This window comes from Macrotis lagotis, chromosome 5 (assembly GCF_037893015.1).
Source record: "Macrotis lagotis isolate mMagLag1 chromosome 5, bilby.v1.9.chrom.fasta, whole genome shotgun sequence".
In the NCBI taxonomy this organism is placed as follows: Eukaryota; Metazoa; Chordata; class Mammalia; order Peramelemorphia; family Peramelidae; genus Macrotis; species Macrotis lagotis.
In genome coordinates, this window is record NC_133662.1 from 187,106,979 (window position 1) to 187,128,352 (window position 21,374).

Genomic DNA, 21,374 nt, shown 5'->3' on the forward strand with positions numbered 1-21,374 from the left:
TCTATAGTTTGCTTATAAAATTCTTTCAGTTTAATTTTATTTCCCTGTTTGCCCTTGGAAACAAATCGTCCTTACTCCCACAAATTCAACAACTAAGATTAAATGTAACATTGACTTTGAAGACCATTTTTTTTGTTAGTCTGACAAAGCTGCCAATTCAAATTTCTTTGCCAATTAACACACTTTGCGTCAACATTGCCCCCAAACTCAACCTTTCAGTAGTACATCATTAATTTAAAGCCAAATTTGAATTCAACACACACCTTTTATGTGCCTTACTAGATGCAAGCCACTTTTCTAGAGCCTGGGGAATATAGTTATAACTTACTACCATGCCTTATAATATAAAGAGCATTTAATTGAAAGAATACTTGAGTTTAAACTCTTTCCACTGTTTACCCACATGACCTTAAGTAAGAAGGGATTTCATAAATGTTTATTAGTGTATTTTCTCATTTTCTTCAGTTAGACTTTTATTTCATAGAATTTGATTGATACATCCAAATAATGTTTATTTGGGGAATGGAGATTAAATACCTTTTCTGATGAAGAACATAATGAAAGCTTTAGACTTGGAACTTCTAGGAAAATGTGAGTTTGTCCCTGTAGTGGAGTTCCATGTTTGTATCCATACTTCAAAAATCTAGACATTCTTTTTTACTCTTCACTTAGAAGAGAATAATTATAAATTTATACCATACTTTGGGTTTTTCAAATGAATAATCCTGAGTAAATAACATATTGGCCTCGGCATCATCTGTCATTTTCATGGCAATACCACTGATGGATGATAATGACTAGCTTAATAAAATGATCATTATGTTTTCTATTGTTAAGTACATACATGTAACAAATTTTGAAAATGGTCTAAAAAATTTTATTTTGATTTCTGAAACTGTTGTCAGAAACCAATGTTTCTGACCTTAGCAAACGCTGAGCAAGAGACAGTGGTTCAGAAGTTATTGTCAAAGTTAACTTACTCAGCTGACCTTGTTTTGAAAGACAGAGGGAAGAGTCCTAGGATCTACATTCAAATTCTGTCTCTGCTGCTTAATATATCTCAGTAATCTTGGGCAAGTTACCTCATCTCTCTAGGCTTTGGTTTCCTCTTCAGTAAAAGGAGAAAGTTGGATGCAAGGACTTGTAAAGTCTCTAGTTACATATCGATGATCCCATCATCTATAATTCTGGGATGTACATTCATTGCAATGAAAGCTCTGTCTTTCCTTCTTTTTATATATAATGGCCATTGGAAACCACAATTTTTTTTTTATTACTTGGAGTGAATTACTATAAATCTCACCTTCCTGACCCTTTTAGTTTACCTGCACCACTTTTCTTGCTATGCTAACTTTAAACTTGAGTGACAAAGTTCTCAGTCTGATCTCCTTGGTGCAGGATGAATTTAGGGAGTATAATTAGCCCTGAAAATAATTATGTCACCATATTGTCTTTTTTGTTGTCTGATTTCTACAGGTTAATGCAGAAAATAATGTTATTTTTAATGAAAAAAAGTTTATCTTAAGTTTTTTTAAGATATATAAAATGTCAAGGAAGGAAATAATTTAATGAATCAGGTTTTTTATATTGACAGGAAATATTTAAACTGTATGGAAATTTAATAACGTATGTTACATTTAACATATTACATATGGCTCAAAAAGTATTTCTGTCTGAGAAAATAAGGAGCATTTTTCAAGCTGCCTATGTAATCTTTGGTTTTCTCAGAACCAGTAAATACAAGCATTATCTTCAATTTTTCTTATTATATTTCATTAAAACTCATTTAAATTTCAGCTAAGTGACACAGGGCCTGGAGTCAGGAAGACCTGAGTTCAAGTCCAGCCTCAGACACTTCCTAGCTCTGTGACCCTAGAGAAGTCATTTAATCTTTGCCTGGATTCCTAATCTATAAAATGAGCTAGAGAAGGAAATGGGTTTGCTTTGCAAGGAAAACTTAAAATAGGGTCACATAGAGCCTAAAATGACTGAAAGAAAAATAGTTTTTGTTTAAAACTTTGAATGATGCTTTTTTTTCCTCTTGAGACCCAAAGTATTTTTGCCTGTCTTTTTGCTCTATAACCATCATCCTTGAACCCTTCTTGGTGCAACCTCATTTGTGTAGAAACCTAACATTTCTCCTAAATAGAGAAGAATTCTCTTCTTTTACTATTTTTGTCTGACTTGACTGCTCAGTTCTTTCAACCAATTAGACAATTGTCACCCAGGTCTAGTTGACCCAGGAATTTCAGAGCAAATCTTATAATCCAGACATCTTAATTGGCAAAAATAGAAGACCCCACCACCACAAAATAAGCCAGGTAGTATTCAGCTGGAGTTTAATACAGTAGGCATTATAAGATCTAATGAGTTTATGTGTGTATGTGAATCTCTACAGTTTGGCTTTTATTTCAATATTTGATTTTTTAAAAAATTTCAGTATTTCGGGCAAAAGCAGTTGATCTTGAACAGTCTTTACAGGAAATAAATGAGCTCTATCAAGTTGAAAAACAGAAGAGAAAAGCACTTCACAACAATCTGGTGGTGAGCATCTGTGGTTAGTCATTAGCTATTTTACCAATATAATAGACAGTTTATATGACACATTAGTGGTTCAAAAACATCTGGAAACTGCAGTTCTCTTTTTTCCTTCCCTTGCTGGATTTTTCCAGCTGCTTTTCCTCAGATTTGTTTTTTTTTAAGTTTCAATGAGATATTTTGTTTATTTATTTGATCTAAAATTCTCTGAAATTGAAGATTTTATTCTTTGTTTTATTCTTTGCCAAATCTGGGAATTTGTTTAATGACTGAGACTTAGCCACAAAGCATGGATCTAACACCTTTATACCTTGGATAAATAATATCCCTTCAACGTTTCATTTGTGTACACTGTATTTCTGCCAGGTTTTTTGTTCCCTATTTACTTTTTTCTAAAGTCATATCATCCTGCCTTTTCTGTAAACATTATTTTCTGGTCTGCTGAGAATTCTGAGACATGATATAGATTCAAAGACATGATATAGAAGTATTTATATCTAGAAATGTTGTTTTTCTCATTCTTGTTGGAATTTCATTTTAAAAAATAACATTTAATTTTTTTTCATTTTGTTAACAATCATGTTAAACATATTTTCATATTAGTCCTGTGAAAATAGAATCAGAACAAAAGGGGAAAAGTCATCAGAAAGAAAAACAGAAAACAAATTTTTTAAAGTGTTATACATTCAGATTTCATAATTCTTTCTCTGGATGTGGATGGCATTTTCTGTCACAAGTCCTGTTAAATTGTGTTTGATCATTATACTGCTGAGGAACTCTGTCTATCATAGTTGATCATCATACAGTGTTGCTGGTTAAGGGGTACAATGATCTCCTGGTGTACAAGGTGTACAATGATCTCACTTCACTCAGCATCAGTTTATGTAAGTCTTTTCAGAGTTTTCTGAAATCTGCCCATTTGTGATTTCTTACAAAACAATAGTATTCTGTCACATTCATATACCACAATTTTTAAGCCCTTCCAAATTGATGGGCATCCCCTTGGTTTCCAAATCTTTGCCCCTTCAAAAAGAGCTGCTTTAAATAGTTACTTATATGTGAGTAATTTTCCAAAAGGAACATTTTCTAAATCATACTACTCATACTAATAAATTGATTGATTTACTATTTTACTTCTGTTTCGGATCACTAAATGCAAAGTCAAGATTTGATAAGATTGAGTCAAAAACCAGTTAGCAAAAAATAATAACAATATAGTAGCTGCTAGGTAGCAACATCAAGGCTATAATGACTTGACGATGATGATGATGATATTTGTTTTTTGTTCTCAAAGAAGACCATGAAATTGGGCAGGTGTGCCATGACATGTAGTGAACTGGATTTGAGTGAGAGGGGTTCTTAGCTAAGTCACTGTCCTTGCCAGTTAGGAATCAGGACGACTGGAGACAGCCCTGGATATAAGGCAATCATGGTTAAGTGACTTGCCCAAGGTCACCCAGCTAATCTGAGACCAGAGTTGGTGCTTGTCCTCTATACCACCTAGAACATTCAATGATTTAATGAGAATGTACATTGATGGGCAAGCCTCCATCAGAGACTTGTCTTGGCCAAAGCAGCAACAGCTTAGAAAGAAATGAGAAGTCCTTCAGGTCTGAGGTGCTATAGCACCATCATGCCCATAGCTAGCTTGTGAAGGACTCCCCACATTATCAAATCACCAAAGTTGGCCTTAGTGCATTTAACCAATCAACTAAAGATTAATACCAATGTAATTTAATAAAGTGTGGTTAAATTTAAAAAAAATAATGACAATGTTATTTAATAAAATGTTCTACCTATAGCCTTCTTCTGCACCTCCATGGATAATGACTATGCATGCACCTTGAATCACTAACAAGGGCCAGAATGGGTGATACCCAGGATAGTATAGTTGGCAAAGTATAAACTATAAAGATGGTAGAGAGGGTACAATTATTTCCACTGTACTTTTTATGCCAAGAGAGGGGAATTTGAGGACCGAGATATTTCATTTCTAGACATCCTCCCAAAATACCCCAGAGAATTATATCAGGATGTCATTTCTTTTATCCCTTATTCCAAGATTGTTTACTGTCTTTTTTGAAAAAGAGCAAAGGAAAGAAATCTTTCTTACTTAAATAAGGGAGCTTGTATGAATGAAGTACTCCAATAAGTATTCTACTAGCATTCTAGAAAATATCCTATTAGTATGCCAGTTCATTAGTCATTAGACAAGGATCTCATATTTAGAATGCCAACAGTTATTAATGTTAATTAGTGATCTAAAAAATTCTTAGCATCTTTTGCCTATTTTTTTCTGCCTCTCTGACCCCCTCAAAGCAGAAGCCAAAGGTCATATAGGAATTTGAGTCATTTTGTATTTTAATTTGTTTCGCAGTCTATGGTGATCAAAGCCATCACTTAATGACCAGTCTACTTGTGTTCAGCCTCACTTTGCTATATCAGCTAAACCATACTAAACAAGCTAGACAAAGTCCTTGGAAAGGAGGTTTATTCTGTTTTTTTTTTTTTTTTTTTTTGCACCAGAATCTAAGCAGGATTTATGGTGAGATCTCCCAAAAGACAATGAAAAAATACAGGGCAGTGAGATATGGGCTGCATACCAGGGAAAGGCATAAAGGACATTGTTAACAAGACATATGACCAAAAAAAGATAAGGGACAAGATTATAGCAAGATCAAAGATAAAATCATGGGTATGAATGAGGTGTTTCTTTGTTTATCATGACCAAAGAATTGTGTTAAATCTTAAAAATACAAATAAAAAGCAAGTCAGTTCATCTTAAGGAGCTCACATTCTAGTTGGGGTAGAAGACCAACACAAATGGAAGATTTCAGCTGCAAATAAGATAAGACCCCATGGTTCTTAGGGTGCAGCAATAAGGCCATTTCCACTGAGAAAATCATATCGTTTTCTGATGCGGAACCATTTGACAGGACCAATGACTTTGGCAACAAGAACTTTCTTATTCTTTAGTAGCTCTAGCTATAACACCTACAGAAACAGTTGCCAGGCTATTTCTTCACAAAATGATGGCTGAGGGCAATGAGCTGGAAGTATCACCATTCCCAAGGCTTTTGGAATCAAGGTCTTTGGCTACCTCCATCAGGTCTAAGGGGATATCACCTCTCCAAGATGTGGTGATGATATAACTTGCTGCCTCCTATCTCTCCCTCAATGTGCCAAAATTCATCATTATGCATGTAATGTCAAGAATTCTAGAGGAAGGTCCCCAGCCTATTGGATGTACTACTTGTAGGTAGTACATGGTCATGGGCAAGGATTCCACAGGATGAGAAGGATGGCAATTGACAATATACAGAAGAAGGCCTCACACTTTTCAGAACACAGATCTATTGAAATATTAAAATGGTATTATTATAGTATGTGACATAATATAAAATGCCATATGGTCAATAACATATCTGATGTTTGATCTTTCAGAAATCTATGTCCTATTTCCTTATTGCTTTCAGGGTTCAGGTCCTCCTGACTCCAGAGCCGGTGCTCTATCCACTGTGCCACCTAGTCGCCCAGCATGGGCGATTTTAGATATAAAATGTATCATCCTTTGCCCAACCTGCTAATGAGCTTCTCTCCAGGTTTCAGCATACATTGACTAGCATTTACATAAATGCATGAATTTTGAATATTCCTACTACAATATCATATGAGTTAGGACTTCAATGGAAAACAATATCTTTTTCTTGTTGAATATTTTATTAGCTGAAAAATAGATGTGATCCTTATGTTTATGTTGTTTACTTTAATAAGACAAAACTTATATGCCAACATTCAGGGAAGGGAGAAGTGGTGGAGAGAGGGAGAGGAATGAATGATCAGGGAAAGTTGAGTTGTTTATTTGCTTATTTTAAATTAGCAATATCCCTAAAAGAAAACTTACCAAAGAAAAATAATACATTGGAAAGGAAAATAGAAGACTAATTTTCCCCTCTAGAAAAATTTCTCTCATCATAGGAACTGAGAGGAAATATCAGAGTGCATTGCAGAATTCGCCCTTTGCTGCCTTTTGATGATGAATCTGGAGATCCAGTCTTCGACAACAGGTGATTTGTTTGAAACTTGATTGTTATTGACCAATAAAATTATTGAGATGCAAATGCTCATGTCCACAAATGATGAATGAATGTGTATGCAATAAAAATGGATAGTATTCTTTTTAAAAACTAATAACATTTCAAATATATACACATATCTGGAAAATGTCGATGTATGTTCATACACGTATATATTTATATACATATATCTAAAAAATGTGGCCCACAGAGTTCATAGTATTTTAGGTAACCTTCTTATCTTTATTTCCTTTTACTGTAAAGAATAGCTGACATCTGGGGCATATGGAGATTAAGTAACCTCTCTATGAGGTTATTGTCCCCAATAGTTCCTTTTTCTCTTCTACAGATACCACACTCTGAAGTGCAAATCTGTCCTAGGCTAACCTGAGATCCATTTTCATTACCAACAGCTCCCTTCTGGTAACTTGACCAGTTCTGGCCCCACTCCCAGGTACTTCTCACCCCAGCCCAGGGGCACACAAACCACCTGTTGTCTCCATAGTGATATGTAAGATGAAACTACACACATTTCTTGGTTCAATTTGTAGGTAAGTAGGCAGGAAACTCATTCACAACCCTGAGGAAGGATGAGGCTGGGAGGTGAGTCCTTCAGGGATGCAGTTCCTTGTTGTGACTTGATCTCACATTGTCCCTTTGACAAATAACTAATCACAAAGCACTTTTGGTTTAAAAAAAAAGAGCAAAGGGCATCTCTCTGTTGAGATCTTTAGCTTTAGAGGCAAGTTTTTTTACATAGAGATGCTGCTCAAGCATTAATATAGAGTTTGCACTGTGCTAATTACTTTTTGTTGCTATTTCTCCTTCTTTCATTTCCTGGTCCATGTCCTTCTCTCATAGCTCTCCCTTGTACTCAGTTGTTTCCCAAGGTCCTGCTGATAAAATCAAGCAACATGCTATAAATGTCTTTCCTTTCCTCCTTTTCACATTCAGTTTCCTATTCCATGTTCTATCAGAGTATGTGAACATCTGAACATCCAGGGACCTGTGACTTCTGACAATGATGAGCCTTCAGGACTCGAGAATAATACAGAGAAAATATTCTCAGGGATGTTTTAAATCTTGACTCCATCACTTACTCCATGTGTGATATGATTTGCGTCATTTAAACTTTCTGGTCTTAGTTTCCTTATCCATTGATTGAAGGGGTTTGAGGTTTCCCCAAAATCTTCAGTGTATTAGCAACAGTTTTTGTAGTTATTGTAAAGAGTTGCAAACAAACTAGATTCTTCTTGATTGGGAAATTACTAAACAAACTGGTAAATGAAAGCCATGAAATATATTATTAGTTAAGAAATAATGAAGCTAAGGAATTCAGAGACACAAGGGAAAATTTGGATGAATGGATACTGAATGGAAAACACAGAACAAGAACTATGACTAAACAATATAAATGATAAGATCACTAGAAGGAAATCAAACTTCGGGTCTTTTAAAAACCACAATGGTTCTAGACAACTAAAATATGCTTCCTTTCTTCATAACTCAGAAACTGATATCTACCCAGACAAAATATCATTCCTGATACTGTCAGTTGTCGGCTCTTTTTGCATGACTTTGCTCAAAGGGGAGGTTCAATTTTGGAGGTCACATTTTCAGAAATTGTATAAAAAGTAACTATATATAATGTAATTATATAAAATAACACTTTTATAGACTATAGGCTAAAACAAGAATATTTAACAGTATTTTAAAATTTTGTGATTTTTTTTGTCCCCTTAGGTCCAGATCACTTTCTGAGAAGGTGGTTCATGCAACTGATGATGTGAGTTATAACAGAAGATGATGGGAAGTGAGATGGGGATAATTAGGGAGGGAGATCTTGACAAGTGGGAAAGACATCTGAAAATTAGGTTTTTACAGACTGTCTCTACCACCCTCAACTAAACCAACTCTTAGTAACCAACAGTTACCACAGTACTTCGCATATAATATGCACTTAACATTTATTGACTGATCTGCCAGCAGTGAAAAATAACAATTTACATTTATGCAGTAGGATAAAGATAGGTACAGCTCATAACTTAGATTATTGCTGCAGGGAGGTAATAAAACCAAGTGAAACTATAACATTGGACATCTATATGGTCTCTAGGCATGGTTATCTGAATAAATCTTAGGTTACTTTTGGAGCCAAAAGCACAGTTGATTTGGGGAGGTACTTGGTTTGGCTTACCCCTGACAAACCTAAAATGATCTGCAGAACCATCCACTGACCATTATGGAAAATTTCTGCTTTGTTCTTCTGCAGAGGGAGGAAAATAAAGAAGGTTAAGAATTTTTATACTGCTCCAGCTCTTATTTGCTTTCTTTTTCTACCATTTTTTGCTTAGAAATCGTTTTGGGCAGGATGACAGACATTCAAAATAAAACTTGAATGGATGTCTTTCTTTCCTCAACAAATAATAAGTTAGAATTTATTTTTTCTTTGACTCTCCCTGTAAGCTTTTCTTCCTCTGTGTGCTTTTTGGGCCAAACTTCACAGGGTTCAATCTAATTTGAAAAATATGATTTTAGGTAAAGGAATATATTTTCATTGATTTTTCAAATGCATAGAACCCAAATTAATAATAGAAAATAGAAATCAGGTACTCTGAAGCCACTAGTATTAAATTGTTTTCAAATAAGTAATTACTGGCAAATCTTTAAGCTCTGGTTTTCTGTCTTCCATCACCATTTTCCCTGGCATGAAAATCCCAGGCATGGCTTAACAATAAAATGACTACTTTTCTCTTCTTCCTCAAATGATAAAAAAGTATTTTCCTTCTTTTGATTCTTGTTGGAAAATGAAGTCAATAAAGCTCTTTTGCCTATTAGTACTGTTTTGTAGCTTAGTGTGGGGCTGTTTTTAGTTCAGAAAAGATTAGTTCATTTTTATTATTAATCTAGCCGCAAAAACCATGAATACATGGTTAGAACTTATTTCTAAGATTTAAGAAATGTAACTTGGTCCTCTGACTCCTAAGTTGTGCAAATTATATAGGAAAAATAAAGGCTGCCTCCTTGCTTTTGGAAGATTTGAGGAATAGAGAAATGAAGTGGGTATTTTCAAGACATTTTTAGATAGATTTTAAAGTTTTTAAAATTATACCTGCTGGTGTATTCAAGAATCAACAGAAATATGTGAACCTTTTCAAAATGGACCAGTAGTCAAAGGATATGAACTACTAGCTCTCAAAAATATTGTAAATTATTAACAATCATATGAAATATCTCTCGAAGCACTAAGAGAAGTGGAAAGCAAAACAACTTTATGGGTTCTTCCTATAAATTGCCAAAGATGACAAAAGATGGAAATGGTTGATGTTATAAAGGCTGCTGCAAGATAAGGACAATAACTCAATTTGGGGGTGGGGTTTTTCATTGGACCAGTCCATCTATCAAGCCATTCAGTATTATGCAGTGCAGGATGATGTTCACAAACCTAGGAAAGCAATATCTGCAATGACTAAAACAATGTAAACATAAAAACAAAAAACCTGAAAATAATCATTTTAATCATCAAGACTGAAATGGAGAAGGATCGAGAAAAAGCACTTACCTTCATTATTTTATTATTTATTACTTTTTGATTGATTAAAAATCATTGTTAAAGGGGAAAGCTTGATGAGTAACAGAAAGGGAGGAATCTAGTCATAAATGAATGTGATGTAAGATGTTTATGAAAATTTTATTGATAAAGTAAATAAAATAGAATAAAAGTCTCTATAAAATAAGATAATATTTAAGAATTAAAATAAAAGCATAACCTTCTATAACAACATTAAGGCAGTTTAGAGTCAGGCAAGCTGTGCTGAATCTAAACCGAATCTAACCCCAAATGACTGCCTCAGCTGTCTGGAGGACCACCTTCCATCTCTCAGTACTATCTCTGGTCCATGACCCAGTTTTCACTTTACATTTCTCCTCCTCTAAAGGCAACCCAATAGTTAATCATATCAACTCTGTGCAGTTCTGTGCCTTGAATCTCTTGCTTCTTGCCTAATTGTTGCTCTTTTGCCAAACTTAGCCCTGGATCATCATCACTATAGGTCTCCTCTGCCTCTACTCACAAGCAGTTGAATGAAGTTAAAAGGAAGTTCCGTAACTGTGGGTTCATTAGAAATTCGAGTAATCCAACTTTCATTGGGGCTTTCACTGCAGCAAAGTAGAATTTATATTTCTTCCCTATCTTGATTTCTTCTTTATTGAAAAATGTGAGGACATTCAACACACTCTATCTTCTCCCAGTCTCTTCATCTCATAACCCCTTTTATTTCATCTCCCTCTCTCTGATGCTTTCCTCCATCCTTTGCCGGGGGGGTGGGGGTGGGGGTTAATTCTCCTTGCCAAGTCCAAGCCCTCCATATCTGCACTTGAGCCTCTTGCTTTCTTCTTCTCCAGTCAATTATATTCTCAGTTGTTGTCCTATCCATTCTCTTCTGCCTTCAACCATGCCATAAAAACAAACATCCTGAAAAACAAACAAACAAAAAACCCTCACTGGACTATCATCTGTTCAAACTATTGTCCTCTATCTTTTTTCCCTTTCTCATCCAAACTCCCTTGGTGGCAAGGGGATTGGGGGTCTTTCTTTTCTTCTCATTCCTCAAAACTTTGCTATGGAGATTTCAATTTCATCATTCAACTCAGTCTCCTCTCTTCAAAGTTCTCATAATTTCTTCATGTTGAATCTTGTTGGTCTTTTCTCAGTCCTTAATCCTTATTAATTCATTTGCTGTATTTGATGCTGTTGACCATCTTGGACTTCTTTCTCATCTTTGAGTTTTTGTAACACCTTTTTTCCCTGAAGTTTTCTTTACTAGTTTATTCTTCATTTCAAGACTCCTAACTTGAGTGTTCATGAAGGTTCTATCCTGGATTCTTTTCTTTTTTTTTCTTTCTATACCAGGAATTCTTTACCTTTTTTGGGCCATGGATTTTTCTGGCAATCTGGTGAAGCCACTGGAACCCTCTTCAGAATAATGTTTGTAAATGAATGCAATTAAAAATGTAGGATTGCCAAAATAACATTATATTGAAATACTGTTCTCAAAATGTTTTAAAGTTCATTGTCTCAAAATTAAGAATCTTTCCTCTATACTCTCTTGGCATTCTCATCAGCTTTCAAGGATTTAGTTATCATCTCTATACAGATTATCTCCATACTTTTGTGTCTAGTCCCAGTGTCTCTCCTATGCTTTAGTCCCAAATCACTAAATCTTATTGGACAATTCAAACTGTATGTTCTAGAGACATCTTATACTCAATGTATTAAAAAGTGAACTGATTAGTCCTTGCCCCAAACTCTCCCCCACTTCTAAACTTCCCTATTTCTATCAAAGATATCACCATCTTTCCAATGTCTCAGGTTTGCAACCTCCTTATTATCCTAAACCTCTCACTCTCCCTCACCCCATATATATCCAATCATTTGCCAAATTTTGCCATTTCTACCTTTATACTATCTCTTGGAACAGATTCTATTTCTCCACTCTCCCACTACCACTTTAGTTCACAGCCACATCATCTCTTTTCTAGATTATAACAGTCTTCTAAATTGATCACCTTGCTCCAGTATCACCATTCTAATTCATCCTGTGTATACTTATAAAAACCAGTTTTTTGATGTGTAGATCTGACCATGGGTTCTCCTCAACTAATTCTTGTGGCTCCCTATTATTTCTAGAATAACATTTCAACACCATTGATTAGCTTTTAAAGATCTACACAATATGGCTTTAACTTTTTTCCCAACCTCACTGTAAAGCATTCCTCCTTTCAATCCCCTTCCCTCAGCTGACATTCATATTACCTTGTCTTGGTACCTCTGTACCTTTTATATGTCTGGAATTAACTCCTTCCCTAACTTGATCTCACTTTTTAGATGGTGCTCAGGCACCATCCATTCATGAAACCTCTTCTCATTCCCCAACTGTTAATCACTTCCTTCCCAAAATATCTCCTATTTAAGTATTTTATGTGAGTATATGTGTTTATTTGTAAGTTTTATATTTTCACATTACCTATATATATTTTCATATTTCCTTGTTATCTCCAACTTTAGACTATAAACTAGTGAAAAGGGATTGTTTCACTGTCTTCTTGTATCTATAACACCTAATAGTTTTTAGCACATAATATATGCCGAATACTTTTTGAATGATTAATAAATATATTCCCTATTAGTAAAAGAATTGTATAGTCTTTCCTAAATGAAGTGAGGTTCTTATATATTTTGAATCATGTCCCTCAATAAAACTATTGTATTTCAGAGTGGAAAAGGACTTAAAAATCATCTTATCTGGTGATTCAAAAGTGATCACCCACTCTTCAGTTATGGGGAATGCACTGCTTTCTATGAAGTAATCTTTTTTTTTTATTGTTGTTTTTGACGCTTCCTTTCAATTAATCAAATATTTGTTGAATTTTTGACTTGTCTAATTTTTTCATCTATTTAAAATCTAATAGCAAAGATTTGGGAGAGCACTTTTGTATTTCGGCATTCCTCAGTTTGACAGTAACTGAATAGTTACTGAATTTCATGTTAGTGAGAATTGTTGGCAGAATCTTGCTTAGCTCAGCCTTTTGAGATACTCACTGTAATAGGTGCTGGGGATACAAAGACAAAAATGCTTAAAATTATTCTAAGGTTTTTCCCCTTATAACAGACTGAAATTTTCTTACCTGAAACTTCAACTTATTGCTTCTAGATCTAGTTTCTGGGGGTTAAACAAAACAAGTTTTAATTTAATTAATTCTTCTATACAAAAGACCTTGGTGGACTTGATTCCTCTAATTTCTCTAAATTAAGTATCCTTAGTTCCTTTAGCTGATTTTCATAGTCATAAGTAGGTGATTGAATAGCATATCTCAAAACAGCCAGTAAAACAAGGTAACTAAAGCTCAGAGTGCATGGTGGTGGGTGGGGATCATATAGAAGACTGGGAAAATAGAAAGTGCAAGTAACAAAGAACTTGAAAAGTCAGTTAAGCCAAGAGAGGGAAAAAGGTACAAGGCTGCTAAGAAGACTTCCAGACAGTAAAGGGAAGCATGGCATTTGGCAGTCACCCTTGGGAATAGTGATGGTTTCCAGGTGAGGTGTTTACAGATCTGAAAGGGTTAAAGTCTTTTCAGAAAGTGGGAAGAGATTGTAGCAGGACAGTTGGGTGGAAGATGGCCAGGGAGGAAAGTGAAGCCGAACTAGAATAAGATGAGGAAAATGAGACTTGTTTTTTATCCTTTTGACTTTATGTTACCACTACCTTCAATACACACACACACACATACACACACACACACACACACACACACACACACACACACACCCTTCAAAAGTTTCATTTTCTTCAAATTCAGAGCTTTGAGGTCGGTTCCCATCAGAGTAAGTTAAAATTCTCCAGAATGATAGCAAATAGAATTCCTGTCTCATACAAAAACATATTTATTTAAACCCTCCAAATGATTAAATCTACAGAAAAGACAAGTGATCTTTTCTTTGGCTGTGTAACTCCTGGCCCCTTTATTGTGATTTTAATCCTAAATGCCCAAAAGGAGTTTGTGTTTGTGTTGGACATGTAAGATAATATTTAATTTCAATTTCTAAGCTATTTGACTAATTTGAAATTTTTAGATATCTAGAGTGCATCTATAAATACAAAACTATTAGGATAAGGACTCAAGGGTCGGCTGTTTCTGAATTTTTGACTTGTCTAATTTTTTCATCTATTTAAAATCTAATAGCAAAGATTTGGGAGAGCACTTTTGTATTTCGGCATTCCTCAGTTTGACAGTAACTGAATAGTTACTGAATTTCATGTTAGTGAGAATTGTTGGCAGAATCTTGCTTAGCTCAGCCTTTTGAGATACGCATGTTCTAGGAGATGGCCTTTTGGTTCAAATAATCTGCTGTTTCCCATGACTTTCCCATGACTAAAGTCTCACCTCCTCTAAATGGACATACCAGATCTTGGAGATGTAGATGTTCATCTTAAAACTGCCAACCAATTTATCAGATAATTTTCAGAAAAGCATTTAATCACTTTTCATTTATTTTGGGGAACTTATAGAGTAAAAGGTTTCAGAATATAGTCACCCTCTGTAAATTCAACATAGACAGACTTTTGCAACTGCTTCATTCTTTTTCTTGACTTGCTCCTAACCTTTTTTCTCTACTATGCTCCCTGAAGGGTGCCTTCTTCCTTCCTCCTAACTTCCCTTTAGACAAAGACAAAAAGTCTTCACAGCTTTGGATGTAAATTCCTTGGGGTCAGAGAATATCTTTTTGCTTCTATGTGTCTTCCCAGCAGATAGCCCAATGCCAAACTGGTAACATAGCACTTAATAAATTTTTATTGACATGATTTGACTTGACCTACTTCTTATACAAAGGTGTACCCATATCAAAGCTCAAATGGAGTTGTGCTATCTGGTAATTCAGGGATCTAGACTGGCATCTGGAACATTTGGTTTCCCAAGAGAAATTTTCCTAAGACCAAAACAATATTCAATATCTGAATATCGAAGGTGTGACCAAGTGGATAGAGAATTGAACCTGAAGTCAGAAAGACCTGATTTCAGATACTTACTAGCTATATGACCTTGGACAAGACCCTTAGCTTCTCTTTGCCTCAATTTCCTTATCTGTAAAAGGGGATAAAATTGGTGGTGGAGATCAGATGAGATATTTGTAAAACACAGAATCTGGCACATAACTACTATTAATCCATTATGGGAAGTTAGGAAGAGTGGACTACCTAAGTGTGACTGTACCTGTGAGAAAGGCTGTTTTGTACCAAAACAAAAACTCTCAAAAAACATAACAGAGAAATTATATTAGCTAATTCCTTTCACCAAATCAGCATCTCTAAGACTTTGCTATTACATTTTAACAATGTATTTTTCATAATTATACGTGTGTGCCTATTTGTATAAGCATGTGTGTATGGACATGGACATGTGTCTATATTACATGTATGTGCACATTGATCTGTATATTTATGTAGATGATGTGTGTTCATGTGTGTCTACAGATAAATGGGTACATGCATGCATAGATATATGAATCTTAAGTTTACTAAGTACATCTGGTGGCAGTGTGAAGAATGTACTGCTAATAAACTCATGAACTTGCTCTTTTGATCAACCCTCCTAATTCCATAAAGTGACACCACTGTGTCTTATTTCATTCTTTCATCATCATGAAAAAGTAATGAAGAACTGATCTACATATGGTACAGTGTCAGGCACTACACATGGGCTCTGCTCCCTATCATATCATCTAAGACAAACAACACTGAGCAGATGGGTAGATTTGGGTCAGGCAAAGAACTAGGTAGCACAATCCTGGTTCTTGGGAGAAAGACGGGGTAGAATATGGTGGCTAAGATTAGTCATCATGGTAGTCATGAACTATGGGGGGAGGGGGGAGGGATGGACCAGAGATCAGAGCCTGAAAGAGGCTAAGAAGGAGAAGGTGGGAATAGCATCACAAGTCTGGCTGACAAAAAAAAAGTCTGGCTGACTTGAAAATTAAATTGGTGAATTAAAATTTTAATGCATTAAAATGTGAAAAGAATAGCTTTGAAATGACAGAAAGAAACAAAATATTAATTAACTCTAAGAACTGGAAAGTGAGGATAGAGCAGGGGATAATAGACTGGGAGGACAAAGAGGAGCTGAAGGGCTACAGGTGACCATGAGGACAAAGACAAATTAGAGAAGTTAAGGAGAGGCTAAAAGGATAGGAGATTATGAACAGGGAAGTTATGCGGGTTAAGGGTTGGGATGGTATAAAGAAATGTCATGGTCAGGATCAAGCAGACCTGGGTTCAAATCTCATTTTTGATACTTGTTCATTAAGATAATATCAAAATAATTTTAAAAGAAATATTTTATTACCAGAACATATTCAGTAAACACTAGATAGCATTATATAGTAATATTGCTTGCAATTGACCTTCCCCATTAATTGCAGCAGAACATTCAGGTCTTACTGAATCTTTAAAAATTGAAACACAGAAATTACTTAACTAATCAAAAGAGAGACATGAGCTGGAGAGTTAAGATGGAGTGGGAAAGACAGAATCCAAAAGACCAAGAGGAGTAAAAGAGAGAAAAAGAAGGGAGTGTAGAAAAGAGATGAAATTAATATGCCTCTAACAGTTGATCAACCTAAAATGTTAAAAACAGCATTATGTCATGCATTCATCCAAGAAGGATTTAGCGAGTGCTGAATGGTTTCAAGAAGGCATGTCAGTTTACAGTCTTAGTTAGTGAGATCAGACCATAGATACATGTCTAACCACTAGCAGGGAACTGGTGAGTGAGGTTGGGCTCCTCCAGCCCAAAGACTGACAGATTCAATCATTGGTCACCTCACTCAAAGCTGGTGCTTACAAAGTCCTTCAACTCATTACTCTTCATGAAAGAAGTTCTCTTTCCCTCCTTACTTGGGTTAGACCTTGGTGGGAACCAGCTGCCTAGAACTTCTCAGTTACTGCAGCTACTTCTTCCACTCCATCACAGCATGCAGCTGTCCAGACATGTAGTCTACAGGTCTTGGTTATCCCTTGCCTCAGTGTTTAGCAAAACACCTGGAAGGTGATGGATACTTCATAAAATTTCAGGGATGAGAACGAGCATAGCAACTTGAACACAATGGCAAACAGTAGTCTTGTGAATACAGAGACAGAGACAGAAATGTTTCACCAAGCATTGTAGGAGGCAAGACCTCCCAGGCTCAGGCAACCAAGACAGCTAGAATTCTCCTGCTTGGTGCCTCCACCTATTCCACTCAGTGAGAAATGTTTGTTTTTCATTTTCAAAGAAGACCATGACATCAGGAAGGTGATGCCATGACAAGCATGTGAATTGGATTTGGGGGGGGGGGATTTGAGGGTGCTGTGCTAAGTCACCAGCCTCACTTTCTCCTCCAGAGCTATTAGGGTCCAGTGACCAGATATGAATCAGGATGACTGGGGATGACCCTGAATGTGAGGCAATCAGGTTTAAGTGACTTACCCAAGGTCATACAGCTAGTAAATGGCAAGTGTCCTGAGACTAGATTCAAACTCCTGTCCTGAATCCAGGGCCAGTGCTCTATCCATTGCACCACCTAGCAGCCCCACTCATTGAGGGAGATGTGGCTGGAACCGATTGGAGGTAAATCTAGAAGGTGAAAGAACTTTTAACTCCTTTCCCCCATTTCCCTCTACTTGTAATCAAAAGATGTTTATTCCTGGTCTTCAGTTTGTTCAGAATCTCTGATTTGTTTAGTATATTTTTAAAACTAGCTTGATATAATAAATGAATGGGAAAAAACTTTTAAGTTTGTACAAATAGAGATACAAATTTTCAGTCATTTCTCAGTTGTGTCATGACACTATTTTGGGGTTTTCTTGGCAAAGATACTGCAGTGGTTTTCCATTTCCTTCTCCAGCTCATTTTAGGGATGAGAAAAGTGAGGCAGAGTGAAGTGACTTTCCCAGGATCACTCAGCTAGTCTGAAAAAAACCCCAAAAACCTGATCTCAAGGAGTTGACATTTTAATGGGGAACCAATACACACAGGAGGTTTCAGCTGCAAATCAGAGAAAGTTCACACATACTTTAGAGACTCCTGAAAGTGATCTATTATCACCCAATTACCAATCACCTATTAGATTGTAAGTTCCTTGAGTGCAGAAACTGTCTCTTAGCTCATAGTTGGCATTTTATAAAGGTTTATTGAAATGAATAATCACACAGAAAATACCAAGGGGATAGAGTATATTTGTTGCCCAGAAAATAACATACATTTGGATGAAAATCCTAAAGAACTTGACCATTAGTATTTATGTCTTATGACTGATTGAGGTCTGTCCTTCACTCTTGAAGACCATGACATCATGACAAGGACATGAACTGGATTTAAGTTAGGAGATGCTTTGCTAAGTCACCAGTCTCACTTTCTCCTCCAGAGCCATCCAGATCCAGTAGCCAGAGATGAATCAGGATGGCTGGAGATGGCCCTGGATGTGAGACCATCAAGGTTAAATGACTTGTCCAAGGTTACACAGCTAGAACGTGTCTAAGGTTAGATTTGAACTCAGGTCCTTCTCACTTCAGGGCCAGTGCTCTACCCACTGGACCTTTAGCTGCTGGCATAATACAGTTTAAGTAGACAGTTTAACTGAGAACAGAATGGGAATAAGAGAGCCTGCTGGATTGCCTTTGGGGAACTTGATGACTTAAGTTCTCAGAAAATCAATTCTTAATGTTCTTTGATAGTGACATTCTATGGTTTTGATGTAGACCTGGAATACAATGATTTCAAATAATTAAAAATATCATTACAGAGGACAATGGAAAAAGACATTGTTGATATGAAAAGGTTGCAATATAGAATCGATGAGGAACTTTGAGGAGAACAGGAGTAAATCAGAGACTACATGATGGGAAGAAAATATGGGCAGGGAAACAGCCAGAATTCTAGTATTCTTGAGATATTAGGAGAATGTAAGAATAGCCTCAACACATTAGGTGGATCCCTGAGGATAAGAGTAATTCACAAGGGGAAATCATGGATAAGTCATGTTATCATTGGAGAGAACTTTGGAATAAATGAGATTATAGTTTTGGGGTATATTGAGTTTTGGGGTATATTCAAGTGATGATATAACTCATTTACTTTGTCTTCTGCTTTACTGAAACTAATTGTCTCAGTTTCTTTGTTGCATCATTGGGGTTATCTAGATAAACCATCATGCCTTCAAAAATAGGTATCTTTTCCTCCCTTTTACCAATGTTACTAGAACAATGTCAGATAATAGTGTGTAAGGGTGAGGGTGAGAATCTTTTTTAATGTTTTTAATGTCTGTTTTTATTGGGAAAGTTAATGTTTCTCTTTTACAAATAATGCTACCTTTTGAATGTTAGTATATACTAGCATGTTAAAAATAACCCTTTTGTAGGGGGCGGCTAGGTGGCGTAGTGGATAAAGCACTGGCCTTGGAGTCAGGAGTACCTGGGTTCAAATCTGGTCTCAGACACTTAATTATCTAGCCATGTGGCCTCGGCCAAGGCACTTAACCCCACTTGCCTTGCAAAAACCTAAAAAAAAATAACCCTTCTGTGCCTAAAATTTATAGGCATATAGGATATAGGCATTTTTAGCATAAATGAGTGTCTTGTTGAAAGTTTTTTTCCTACATTTATTGATACACTTCCAGTTTTGGTTGTTTTTTTAATATGATTATGTAAATTGGTTTCATAATGTTGAAGCTTACAATCCTGGGGCTACATCCAATTTGGTCACAGTGAATTGATAGGTAGGTAGATAGATAGATAGATAGATAGATAGATAGATAGATAGATGATAGATAGATATTCTAATTGATTTTTAAAAAGATTTTATTTATATTTTTCATAGGTACTCATTAATGATTTTGTATAACTGTTGTCTGCTTAGCTTTTTTCCTGCAAGGTACTTATTTCTTGGGAAACAATATGGGCTGATTAATTTTCGTTCAGAATGGAAGGATCCCATGGATAATGAGAGTTTGAAAATCAGTATGGAGATAAAGGATATTATGGAGGTCACTTATTTGAACAGAGAAAGAATAGGATCCTGGTTTAAGGTTGAGAAGCTTATATTATATAAAAGGAAAAGATTTCTATATCATTCTTGCTATTCCATTTACATTTGAATTTCTTTATCATAGATAGATTTCCTTAAAAATATGGCTTTTTTTGCAGGTTTTTTAGAGTTTTAGTTTTTATGACTTGAGTCATTTCAGATACTTGTTGAAATCCTGTAGAAATGGTCACAAATAGAATGAGATTCCAAACAACCATGGGGACTTTTTGGAATCAATTTTTTCAAAAAAAAGGTTGTTTGGATTTTTTTTTAATGTTCTGAATATGGTGTCTCTTGAACTTTGGGATAAGACATTATGAATTTTAGCATTTTAAATTTGTTTTTCTTTGTTGTTAAAACACAGGCATCTGATGACAGCAGTTGGACACTTTAGGGTTTGAATTCCTATGTAACTCATGCCAAAGCACTGGGATTACATTTTGGCTTCTTTTTAAAGGAATACTACCACAATCAGGAGACCATTAAAATGAAAATATTTCAGAGGGAAGGAATAGAGAGTTAGTGGTTAAATGTCCAAGTCTGGGAGCCAGAAATTTTGGGATCTATTCTTGTAACTACATTAAGATATGATTTTTTTAAACTCTTTTTTCCCCCTTCTCTTCCCATATCAGGTAGTTATAGAAAAATAATTTAGAATCACAGATATAGAACTAAAAGGATTCTTAGAAGTCATTTAGTACAACTCCTCTCATTTTACAGAGAAAAAAACTGAGGATCAGGGAAGTAAAATAAATTGCCCCAAATCACATAGATAGCTGTGTCATAGGACACTGGGATCTCAGAGGACCTTGCCCCCTGTTCAGTGCTGTAATATATTAAAATTATGTAGTGAAGCCTCAATTATTAAGAGGATCTGCCTAAAGCAAGAATATGACACGTGTACCTCCATTGCCCAATTTATGTCTGTTCCATCCCATCTAAAAATAATATGGCCAACCCTGGACCAAACTGTAAAGTCTTGAGAAATTTGTTTTTCTCATCCCTAGCTTCCTTCCCATCTCCCCTATAGAAATTCCTATGTGACATATGACAGTGTCTTTTATACCCAGTGATTAGCTGATTACACATTACCCAACTCTGACACGAATACATTGCCTTAGCATTTTAAGTTTAAACCCTTTA

At 35.6% G+C, this 21,374-nt stretch overlaps 1 protein-coding gene across 2 annotated transcripts in view; it reads left to right on the forward strand.

Moving 5' to 3' along the window:
- Positions 1-21,374, forward strand: part of KIF25 (kinesin family member 25) — a 112,832-nt gene that overhangs the window by 38,083 nt on the left and 53,375 nt on the right. For both annotated transcript variants that reach the window (XM_074190300.1, XM_074190301.1), the window contains 3 exons: positions 2,441-2,544; positions 6,517-6,605; positions 8,358-8,400. In XM_074190300.1, coding sequence (XP_074046401.1) covers positions 2,441-2,544; positions 6,517-6,605; positions 8,358-8,400 — 236 coding nt within the window. The remainder of the gene's footprint in view (positions 1-2,440; positions 2,545-6,516; positions 6,606-8,357; positions 8,401-21,374) is intronic.